Genomic DNA, 12,414 nt, shown 5'->3' with positions numbered 1-12,414 from the left:
TACCTGCTGCCATCAAGTCAATTCTGACTCATAGCAATCCTTAAAAAAATAACTACACCTGTTGCCATCGAGTCAATGCCAACTCATAGCAACTCTTATGTCACCAAATTCTGTTTCCTCTTCATGAAAGGCTCTTATCCTCCACTTGCCATAGCTTGCTTCTTCTTATCCCTCAGGGCCCATTAGAAATGTCACCTCCTTAGGGAGGTCTTCTCCAACCCATCCTATCTAAATTGGTTCTCTCTTTTTATTCTGTATCAGAACCTTGTTTTCCTCATAGAACAATCACAAGTCATAATTATGGTATGTGTTGGTTTACATGTTTATCAACTGTCTCCCCACTAGACTTTAAGCTCCATGATGCAGGGACCACCTGACTCTTGATCATATTTTCCTTAGTGTCTCACACAGTGACTTGTGTATAGTAGCATTTAATAAATACTTTTTGAATAAATTACCAAATAGAAGGTATAATAAAAAAGACACCAGACTCAGATAGGTAGATGAGGTCTTACTACTGTTAATGGTGGTGCCACAAAGACACATTCTCTGTATGACTGTAGTGAGTAAAAGAAATGATCTTTGTCACACTGAATCAAGGAAAAAAAAAACATAATTTGGCTATAATGTTTGGCAATTTCAACATGAGAAGCTCCCTAAACACCAGAGTAAGTTTTCCCCTAGGGCTTTTAGAATTTTGTAATTTTAGAACATGTTATATAAGTAGAATAACTATCACCTGAAAAGCAATAAAACCAAACCATAAAATAAAAATGTTTAATTCCCTTTTGAATGTGTGTTGAATTCAATACAAATTGATAAAGCATGTTTCTAGGTCAAAAGGGACCAATGTTACATTCAGAAGACAACTGATGTGCATAAAAATATAATCTACACTATATTTTTAAAAAGAAATTTAAGATCTTATTCTACGTTTAATGTGTTGCAATAATGTCTTCTTTACAGCCCGAGACACCAGAACAAAGTAATGGCACAATAAAGGAATATTTGTTTTTTGTTTTTTCCTCTTTGTATTATCTTTATATACCAGTAAAAAATAAACTCTTTAATAAATAAATATATAAAATAAATATTTGCAAATCGAAAATGTATAAATAAGTCCGTCCTTTAAAAAAAAGTTCCATCTTGGTGTGGCTTGTCTTATAGTCCAAGGTTCACTCAGGTTTTTAATGTGTAATGCCATAACCTTCAAAAGTCCTACAGGGTCTTCAGAATTTACGTAGTAATAATCTCAGTCATTTAAGTCAATCCATCTCTTCAACACGAAGTATCTATTTTTAACGTAACTCTTAAAGTAAACATCATCCAGAGAGGTGAGGCGCCAGCCGCTAGCTAAGTGATATTCCCTTTATTTGCAGTTAAGGAGATTTTCAGCTTCAATCAACTAGGAATATCTAAGGGAACTTCATCCACTTATAAAGAGTGATCTTGATCTACTTCGAGTAGAAAAAAATTGCTTGTTGTAGTTTTTACTCAGTATTCTTTCCAAATTCAGTCTCTCAGTGGAAAATAGACTCCATAACATTCTGAATGTCTTCCTGGGTTATTACTTTTGCCATGGAAATTGTGATAAGAAAGAATGGTTGTGCTTTGGTGTTCCTGTAAAGACATTATCACATTTCAACTGTATATCAGTAGGTCCTTGTACAATTCTGGGACTCTTTCTGGATCTACAGGTCTAGGAAGGAAATGTGTAAATTTCTGATGTCTTTTGGACCTGGAACCATCTCTTGGAGTTCCATCTTTGTTAAGCGCCACAAAATACCTGCGGCCAGTGTCTCCATGTTTATAGATGTTGGATGAATAGGTATTATACCAGTTCTCTTCAAATTGCTCCCTAAAAATGCATTCAGAAGTCAGTTTCTCCTAAAAGAGAGAAGATAATTACCATTAAAAAGTACTTGTAAGAGAATTTCTTTAGAATAGTCTAAACTCTATTATGTCTTTGCTTATAATAATATCCTTGTTAAAGAAGGATAAATGTTAAATTGTTTTTGCTTTGTTTTGTTTTAGTTATGTTACCTGGAATTCTTCCTAGCAGGTACTTCATACAGTAGTTTAAAGAACTTGAAGTCAAATGTCAATTCCCAATTTTATTTTCAAATATTTAATGAGTATCCTGAACTTTCCCATGCTCCATTTTATCTTTCTCCTACCACCATCACCAACAAAACGTTTATCTTGTTGCATCAATAGATGTCAAAGTTCTACACGTCATCTCTCTACTGTCACCTTGGAACATTTCAGGACCTTGCTAAGATCCAAATTCCTAATTCAGAATCATCACTTCAAATTATATATCTTTCCTTTATGAATTTATTGTTTGATGATACATTTCCCATGATTAATTTTTATCTGGACCTGCTACTACTAAGGTAAATGTAGTAAAACCTCAATGATTTGTCTTTCCAAGATGGAATATATATTATCTTAAGGAATAGACCAGAGTTGCTTTTTTTATTCTAACACATACATGAATAAGGAAGATTATATATGTTTTTCATTGTAATTCTACTCTTATGATTATCGTATTTTTACACAAATAACCTACGCCTTCTAGTTTGTCAACCACACCTTCCTCCTGCAAGGTATTTCCATAAGCACCACTATGCCAATTTTTTTTTACAGCAAAATGTAAAAAAAAAAAAAAAATTGGCATAGTGGAGCTAACAAAAATACCTCATGCAGGGGAGAGCTTGGTTAGCAAACACATGTAGAAAGTATGTGTTATTTGTGTACAAATACGATATTATACACTATATCATTTCTCTTTATTCTGAGCTGACAGAAAGCCTGGAAAGGACAAGTTTTGCCCTTAGAAAGGACAGATGTTTGTCTACCTGTTACTTCTTGCCACCATGTCAACTCTGACTCATAGTGCTCCCACAGGACAGAGTAGAACTGTCTCACAGGGTTTCCAACTATAATCTTTATAGAGGGAGCCCTGGGGCACAGTGGTTAAACTTCTCAGCTGTTCACCCAAAGGCTGACAGTTTGAAACCACCAGTCGCTCCATAAGAGAAAGACGTGGCAGTCTGCTTCCGTAAAGATCACAGCCGTGGAAACCCTGTGGGGCAGTTCTGCTCTGTCCTATATGGTCACCATGAGTCAGAATCACCTTGATGGCAATGGGTTTTCTTGGGAATCTTTATGGAAGCAGACCGTCACATCTTTCTCCCGTGGAGCCGCTGATGGATTTGCACTGCCCACCTTTCAGTTAACAGCAGAGTGCTTTAACCACTGCACCACCAGGGCTCCTTGATGTTAGTCTACATACCACAATATTATGATCAATTTTTCCCAGTGTAGATTGAGATTCTAACTTTGTATTGTGGTCTCAATTGAAATTTTTAAAAAAATAAACAACCAGATAGTGCCGTCTGCTGAATCATAAAAAGAAAATTCTCTGCGGAAATAGTTATAGGGACTTTGGCTATAACAAGGGATTTGACGTGGGAGGACGGGTAAGACAATGGCACACACTTACACCTTCTCAGTTTTCTTAAAACTAGATAAGCAACCATGAACAAACGCAAAATGTTCATAGTGAAACAGAATAATCTATACTGTACTGCTTTTGAGTTTTATAGTATCCTGTTACTCTCTAATTCTTCTGTTGTTCTTGAAAAAATATTCTTCTCATATTGATGAAATATTAACCTGAGAAGTTTGCTTTCAACCACACACCTAGAACATTTATAGCAGACCTACAGGTGTGCTCTCATCCTCAGTGGCAAGTTAAAAATCGCCCATTGCCAGTTACTCGGGGCTACTATAATGATCAGGACACAGATACGGTGGACTGGGGGTGTTGCCATTTTCCACCATTCTTTACAGTATCCTCAGGTTTTAGCCACTCCTCTCCTATGCAGGAAAATCAGCAAGTAAATTACTATATATATATAGTTGGCTATGGGAGATAATTCTGGTTAGAGAATATTTGCATTAAGTGAATGTAAACGTGAAAAGAATCTGACTTGGCAAGGAAAAAATATTCTCATTTTTCTCGGTCACTGCTTGGAATGATCAAAATATGAAGTAAACTAGAAAGACTCAGAATACTGGGTAGGAAGAAATTAGAGAGCTAAAGGCAGTACTGGTAATAGTTTGGGGTTAAAGAAATGAAAGTGAGTTATTATACTCTTGCCCAGACACATGGAAATTCAGCAGGCTATAGATTTCTAATTTCTACATAAGTATATCTTAAATGTTTCTTCTAGCATGCATTGTTGGTAAATATTTTTAATATAAATTGATAGACATTTTAAAAATTACAATAATTTAAAAAAATACATACTGATCCATATAGTTCTCCTTTGTCATTCATTCCAAGGTAAAGACCACTGTCCACACCTCTAATACTGACCAGTCCCACTGCCACACTGATGAATTCCAGGATACCTGAATTCAGGAAACAAAATAATGATTTGTATTTATTAATGAGCATATGACTAATAAAAATCTTCCAAACAACAGTAGTAGCAGACCCATATTGCTAAATATAATGATGCCTGTGAAAGTCTTTTGTAAACTGAAAAGTGCTATTACAATTGTTTTATCATTATGATCCTCTCATTTTACAGATCGGTTTAAAAAAAAAGGAAAAAATTGTTCATCATGGTATAATGTTAAAGGTATGAAACCTTATAGCAGATTGACCTGGATTTGTATTCCAGTCAAGCATTTTACTAGCTAGGCTGACTAGGCAAGTCATTGTCTTCTTTAAGCTTCAATTTCCTCATATTCAAAAACAGGTGAAATGCCTCCCTGCAAGGGATTGGTTAGGACAGACATATACCAGACAGTCAACAAATGGAAGCTATTATTATCATCAATTAGCAATATTAGAGGTGTCCTTAGCCCCCCAAAAACCAAACTTGTTGCTGTCGAGTCAATTCTAACTCATAACAACCCTGTAGGACAGAGTAGAACTGCCCCACAGGGTTTCCAAGGCTGTAATCTTTACAGCAGACTGCCACATCTTTCTCCCTCAGAGCGGCCAGTGGATTCACACTGCTGACCTTTCGGTTAGCAGCCGTAGCTCTTAACCACTGCACCACCAGGGCTCCCAAGACGTCATAGATTTTATATTATGCTATGTTTCCTGGCATATATAACTTTAAAATAAATTGTATAGTTCAGAGAAGTAAAATGGATTTTATAATTCATTAAAAATGATAGCCAAATATCAAGAATTTAGCATACAAGCAAATTTTTCTATCAATACCTTCCTGAAATACTTTTCATTTATTAATAAGTAACCCAATATCAAAAACTGTCCACTTAATACACGGATATAGTATCGTTGAAAAAAAGAAAACCCTCAAGGCCTCCCTCTGTGTTACCCTCAATGCCTCCGTGTGACCCTCAGTGCCTCCCTCTGTGTGACCCTCAGTGCCTCCCTCTGTGTGACCCTAAGGCCCTCCTCTGTGTGACCCTTTCTCTCTGTATACGCTAACCTCTGGACTAATGCTTTTGTCTACTTCTTCCCCCAGACTCTCTGCTGCAGAAGTACAGACATACTTTCTATGCTTGCAACTGCCTTCCTCAGTAGCTTTCTGCCTTCACCTCTGCACCCCGTAAGCCCTACAAACAGTAAAAAATGTATCCATTTCACATCATTTAGCCTAACTCTTGCTCTTAAGTCATTTCTTGATTTATTAGACAAGTTCCTGTTTGGCCACGTGATGTTGCCAAGGACAAGCAAAGTACAGAGCCTGGCTATCTGCTTATACGGAAGACTCTATTCTGTCCAGAGCCTAATTCACTCTGGCAGAAACAGATGTAGGGAGACAAATGAGCTTTTCAAACTATTAGGAGATCATGTAGAACACTGGCACTATCTATCCAGGGTCTTACAGCAAAGATACAGGACTACAGGGATCACCTGCTTTTCAAAAGTTCACTTTACGCCACTTCGCCTTTACAAAAGACCTACATTAGTACCTGTTTTTACTAAACGAAAGAAATCCGAAGAGAATTTTTGCTCTTACAAAAAAAAAAAAGGTGAAAAGCGGAAACAGCATTCAGCGTTTGTTTTGCAGTAAGCCGTTAAAGAGGCAGCATGCACCCCGAGCAGCAAGAGTGGCATCGCTGTACATACATTATTCCTACTTAATATGTTGCTGGTGTTAGGTGCCGGCAAGTCAGTTCTGACTCACAGCAACCCTGTGTACAACACAACAAAACACTGCCTGGTCCTGCGCCATCCTCACAATCCTTGCTATGCTTGAGCCCATCACTGCAGCCACTGTGTCAATCCATCTCGTTGAAGGTCTTCCTCTCTTTTGCTGGCCCTTCACTTTACCAAGTATGATGTCCTTCTCCAGGGACTAGTCCCTCCTGATAACATGTCCAAAGTATGTGAGATAAATCTTACCATTTTCGCTTCTAAGGAGCATTCTGGCTGTACTTCTTCCAAGACTGATTCGTTCATTCTTCTGAAGTCCATGGTATATTTGATATTCTTCACCAATACCAAATTCAAACCTATCAATTCTTCTTCGGTCTTCCTCACTCATTGTCCAGCTTTCGCATGCATATGAGGCAGCTGAAAATATCATGGCTTGGATCAAGTACACCTTAGTCCGTGAGGTGGTATCTTTGCTTTTTAACACTTTAAAGTGGTCTTTTGCAGCAGATTTGCCCAATGCAATATATCATTTGATTTCTTGACTACTGCTTCCATGGGCGTTGATTGTGGATCCAAGTACAATGAAATCCTTGACAACTTCAATCTCTTCTGTTTATATGATGTTGCTTACTGGTCCAGTTGTGAGGATTTTTGTTTTCTTTACGTTGAAGTGTAATCCATACTGAAGGCTGTAGTCTTTGATCTTCGTCAGTAAGCGGGACAAGTCCTCTTCACTTCCAGCAAGCAAGGTTGTGTCACCCGCATATCGCAGGTTGTTAATGAATCTTCCTCCAATCCTGATGCTGCGTTCTTCTTCATATAGTCCAGCTTCTCAGATTATCTGCTCAGCATACAGATTGAGTAAGTATGGTGAAAGCATACAACCCTGACAAACATCTTTGCTAATTTTAAACCATGCAGTATCGCCTTGCTCTGTTCAAATGACTGTCTCTTGGTCCATGAACAGGTTTCTCATGAGCACAATTAGGTGTTCTTGAATTCCCATTCTTCGCAATGTTATCCATAATTTTTTATAATCCACACAGCCTAATGCCTTTGCATAGTCAATAAAACACGGGTGAACATCTTTCTGATATTCTCTGCTTTCAGCCAAGATCCATCTGGCATCAGCAATGATATGCCTTGTTCCACGTCCTCTTCTGCATGTGGCTTGAATTTCTGGCAGTTCCCTGTCGATGTACTGCTGCAACCACTTTTGAATTATCTTCAGCAAATTTTTACTTATGTGTGATATTAACGATATTGTTCGATAATTTCCACATTCTGTTCAATCACCTTTCTTTGGAATGGACACAAATATGGATCTCTTCCAGTTGGTTGGCCAGGTAAGCTCTGTTCCAAATTTCCCGGTATAGCCATGTGAGCACCTCCGGTGCTGCATCCATTTGCTGAAACATCTCAATTGATATTCTATCAATTCCTGGAGCCTTGTTTTTCGCCAATGCCTTCCGTGCAGCTTTGACTCTTCCTCCATTACCATCAGTTCCTGATCATATACTACCTCCTGAAATGGCTGAATGTCGACCAATTATTTTTGGTATAGTGACTCTGTGTATACCTTCCATTTTCTTTTAATACTTCCTGCATAGTTCAATAATTTTTTCCATAGAATCCTTCAAGATTGCAACTTGGGGCTTGAATTTTTTCTTCAGTCTTTCAGCTTGAGAAATGTCGAGTGTGTTCTTCCCTTTTGATTTTCTAATTCCAAGTCTTTGCACATTTCATTATTAAACTTTACTTTGTCTTCTAGAGCCACGCTTTGAAATCTTCTGTTCAGCTCTTTTACTTCATCATTTCTTCTATTCGCTTTATCTGCTCTATGTTCAAGAGCAAGTTTCAGAGTCTCTTCTGACATGCAGTTTGGTCTTTTCTTGCTTTCTTGTCTTTGTAATGACCTTTTTCTCTCTTTATGTATGATGTCCTTGATGTCATCCCGCAACTCATCTGCTCTTTAATTATTAGTGTTTAACGCATCAAATCTATTCTTGAGATGGTCTCTAAATTCAGATATACTCAAGGTCATACTTGGGCTCTTGTGTATTTGTTTTAATTTTCTTCAGCATCATCTTGAACTTGTATATGAGCAATTGATGGTCTGTTCTGCAGTCAGCCTCTGGCCTTGTTCTAACTGATACTGAGCTGCTCCATCATCTCTTTCCATACTACTTTATATATGCTGTGTATTTATCATATAATTCCTGCTTTTACTAATATTAGTGTTATCTTAGATTTTACGTGTTATTTGGTATGATTTGGTAGGTTGTTTTTTGGATCTGGGAACACTCGAATTTTTTTCCCATATAAATTAATGGTAATTGCTTTTTCACTTTATGCCATTTTGGCTTATGAAAAGTTTCATAGGAACACACTACTTTCAGATAGCAGGGGAAACCTATAAATAGTTTATAAGCGGCTTGAAAGAGTCAGCCTCCTTAACTGAGAAGATAAGATATAGCAGAGAAGACCCAAACTCCATAGCACAGCCATCATGATGGCAAGAATAGAGGTGAAGAGTAAACAAGAATTCAACTCCCTTCCAAGCTCATTAGTGAGTGATTCCCGATAGAAACAAACACATAGGCCCCAAATACGATTGGCAGAAAAAACGTATCAATGGAATTTCATCCAGGATATAAACGTGTGACGACTGCAGGTTGTGCTGAATGTGACATCCCAATTGACAAGTATACACTATAGCTGACACGTAACTGAAGCCCCTTTAAGTATCTGATTTACATTAAGATGCTCTGGACTTTCAAAGAACAAGAACCGATTAACTGATGAGAATGTATAATAGAATGAGTTTTCAAGAACAGTAAAATAAAAGCTTAATTTCCATAGAAGTTAATTATACAACAGATCTCATGAAGTAACCATTTTTCTTGGAAAACTAAATGATAAACCACCCATACTTCAATTTTCATCTTAAAATAATGGTGTCATTTTGTCAAAAGTTATGTAGTTTTAGAAAGTAAAAAAGATTAAACACATTCTTAGAATAATTATATTCAATAACTTCAACCTTATTAAACAACATCTAAAACCCGATACACAACCAGGCGTAAATAATTTTTCAGTGGCTCGTGAGGGCTGATGGGAAAAAGTTATGTGTTTTTTGTCTTCTTCTTAAAGATTTTAGCCACACTTTTTAATTCGGATCCTTTTTCTCCTCATGGAAATAGTATACCACATAGTAATTTGTAATCATTTGATTCTTAAATGAGATTTGACAAGTCTTTCTTATTCATAAGATGAGGTGGCAACTAACTAATTCCTTTACAAAGAGTAGACATAAAAAACTTTCCTTAAGAGGTAATCACCAATTTTAGATAGATTTTCTAATGCCCAGTGTCCCATAAAAAGACCTGGAGGTACTTTGTCTTTCTGGTATCATTTTCAAAGCCAGCCTTTTTAAAAATCATAATAAACAGGTGAGTCAACCCACAATGCAACCACATCAGACAAATCTCTGGAGAAAGGGGGAGAATAAAGGCAAAGCCTTTAAAGGAATATGTTTGATCTCCAGCTACACTTTTTTTTAAAGTAATGATTCCATGTTTACATATTAGGTAAATTCTTACTTCTATATACTACTACGCCGAAAAACTCTATTCATAAATACAAAGCTAACTCAGATAAGAAATTATATTTTAACTTCACTGAAACCTTTTTGTTTATAATCTACTGGTATGGTTTTAAAGTTTAAAAATACAGTATTCTGAATGTGTTTATTCAATCATGGCCAAATTAGTATAAAATTATCAAAAATGTTATTTACTTTAACATCTCAAATAGCCATTCTTGAACTTTCTCAAAGTTTACTTTCATGACACAGACACCAGTTTAAAAGAAAAACAGCAATATAATTTCATAATTAATGATCGCTGTGCTAGCAACAGGAGGCAAACAGAGAGAGAGCATGTGTCCTACAGGTTGGCTATCAACTTGCTTCTCACACTGTAGTAAATTACAACGTCTAAGCTAGCAAATACCACTAGGATGCACTGTAGTGCGTTGCAAAGAGACTCTTCACTCCTTAAGACTATCAGACGGATAAGGAGCTATCTTGCCCTTGTTTAACAGTGACAGTTTTGTTCAGATACGTAACCTCCCACCATAGAGTGACTTAAAGCAGCATAAAATCAGTCTAGGTCACATGTTTCCAACTGCCAAATACTGATACAAATTTTTTGCAAAAATTGTGCTGGCAAGATGGTAATTCTGATGCACAGTATCTGAATACCAAGTAAAAGAACGTTATTAAATGTACAGGTATTCACTAATCTCTTCCCATAGGGTCAGTCTTATAGAAAGGCTCAAAGCTGAAGAAACAATTGGTGTCACTGGAAAGATTACAGCTGAATTACAAGGGTCTTAAAAACAGAATTTCCAGTGCTATACCGTGTGTTATGGAGGGGGTCAGTACCTGAATATCACCTAAGCTTAACCTCTACCTGCTCTATCTATAGGCATTATCACACACGTGTCCATTCCTAAACCTTTCTGGGAGCTGTAGGGGTTTTTTTTTTTTTCTGTAGTAAGTGGAGTACATTCTTACAGGCACGAGAACTGAGCCACCTGGTGTCAGCAAAGTTCTTTAGAATCAGAATCTCAGACTCCTCAATTTAAAAAACCGCTTTCCCAAAGTGACCCCAGGCTGGCCGCTAGGTCATGACACTCTCAGCTCATACTCAATGGGAGCTTGGAAGAGGTCAGTGGAAGCGGCAAACACATGGGTTGAAAAACGTTAATTTTCTAAGCCTTTAAGTGCTGCCGAATGACCACCACATGGTCATTTCTACATCTAGAGTTTACAATGTCCTTCAAACTGAGATTTATACTTCGCCAAAGTTTTAATGAGTCTTACAAGTGGACAAAAAGGAACAGAAGTAGAGGAACAAGGGGCGAGGACAAGATAAGAGGGCCTTTCAGAGCTGCGATTCTCCAGGAATTCCAGAGCGCTAAGGAAGGAAGAGAAACGAAAGTGAACACTGTTGGCCCCTTTCTCATTGCTGCTGACAAGCAAACGTTATCTTTCTTTAAATACAATGTATGTCTCCAATGACGTCACAAGGTTTCAGGATAAAATCACTCGAGAGGGTTATCAGGTTAATACTGTCTCTCTCCGCGGAAGAGCCTAGGATGTTAGAAGGCAAAGCAACCTCAAGTGATCACCTAATTGTACAGACAAGAAAACTGAGACTCACATTGGTGAGGGGTTTGCTAGTTACAATGGCTAGTTGGGAAATAAGAAACAGCAAAGGCCTTACGATTTTCCAGTCCGCTGTCTGAAGTGGACACTGCCTTAAGGATCCTTCCTTTCTTTCTTTCTTTTAACCCCTTCTGCTCTCAGGCACTGCCTGAGGGACTCTGAAGCGCGCTCCTCTGTGTTCCCACCCATATCTTCTTTCACTTCCCCGTTTCCTCCTACCTGTGGTCAATACCAACATCGCGGCTTCCAGCTTTCACAGCTTCTAAAGAGGATCTTGGCCAGAAGGACTGAGCATGCTCGGTATTTTATTTATTTATTTTTCTTTCTTTCTCTTTATCACCCAAATACAACTCTAGGTTCGCAAAGAACTGCCGCCAGGTAAAGCTGACGGTATCGACGGTACCCACGGAGGGTTAATTTGTCACCACCGCAGGTGAACGTTTACAGTTCTCTAAGTAGACACTGTTGGCGCCGTGGTTGAGAGCTACAGCTGCTAACCAAAAGGTCAGCAGTTCGAATCCACCAGCTGCTCCTTGGAAACCCTATGGGGCAGTTCTACTCTGTCCTCTAGGGTCGCTGTGAGTCGGAGTGACCGCAATAAGTAGACACGTAAACGCTGGCACCCGGTGAAAGAGCGACCCCTGAGCATTAGTCGCGGGTGGAGAATCAACTCCATAACCGTGGGGAATGTCTAAAGGAGCGGGGTGCTTCCCGGGGTGAAGTTTTGTAAAGTGGACGGCACTGCGGGAAACGCGCGAGAAAGTAGGAGAAACACAAGCGTTTAAAAAACAAAAGCCCGCCCGCAGGTGAGGCGCGAGGGCAGGCGGTGATTCCTGGACGGGGTCTGGGTGTCCCAGGCGCAGGAAGGGAAGGGCTCTGGGGAGCAGGGCCCGCCCGCGCGCCCACCCTTTCTCCTCCCACCCCCGGACCCGCTGGCGACGGCGGCGGCCAGCGGGCAGGAACGTCCTCGGTGCCCCGGAGCCGCCCGCCCGGCAGCCCCAGCCCTGTCTCGCGCCCCGTGGGTGCC

General features: G+C 38.8%; 1 protein-coding gene across 1 annotated transcript in view; it reads right to left on the bottom strand.

The window, feature by feature from the left end:
- Positions 1-1,412: 1,412 nt before the first annotated feature.
- FGF20 (fibroblast growth factor 20) overlaps positions 1,413-12,414 on the bottom strand; it is an 11,354-nt gene continuing 352 nt past the window's right edge. The window contains exons 2-4 of the mRNA XM_004382809.1: positions 10,991-11,136; positions 4,319-4,422; positions 1,413-1,887 (exon numbers count right to left, since the gene is read on the bottom strand). Coding sequence (XP_004382866.1) covers positions 1,642-1,887; positions 4,319-4,422; positions 10,991-11,136 — 496 coding nt within the window. The 3' untranslated portion in view covers positions 1,413-1,641. The remainder of the gene's footprint in view (positions 1,888-4,318; positions 4,423-10,990; positions 11,137-12,414) is intronic.

The sequence above is a fragment of the Trichechus manatus genome, unplaced genomic scaffold (assembly GCF_000243295.1).
Source record: "Trichechus manatus latirostris isolate Lorelei unplaced genomic scaffold, TriManLat1.0 scaffold00099, whole genome shotgun sequence".
Lineage (NCBI taxonomy): Eukaryota > Metazoa > Chordata > Mammalia > Sirenia > Trichechidae > Trichechus > Trichechus manatus.
The sequence above is the reverse complement of the archived record's forward strand: the minus strand, read 5'-3'. Positions and strand labels throughout refer to the sequence as shown.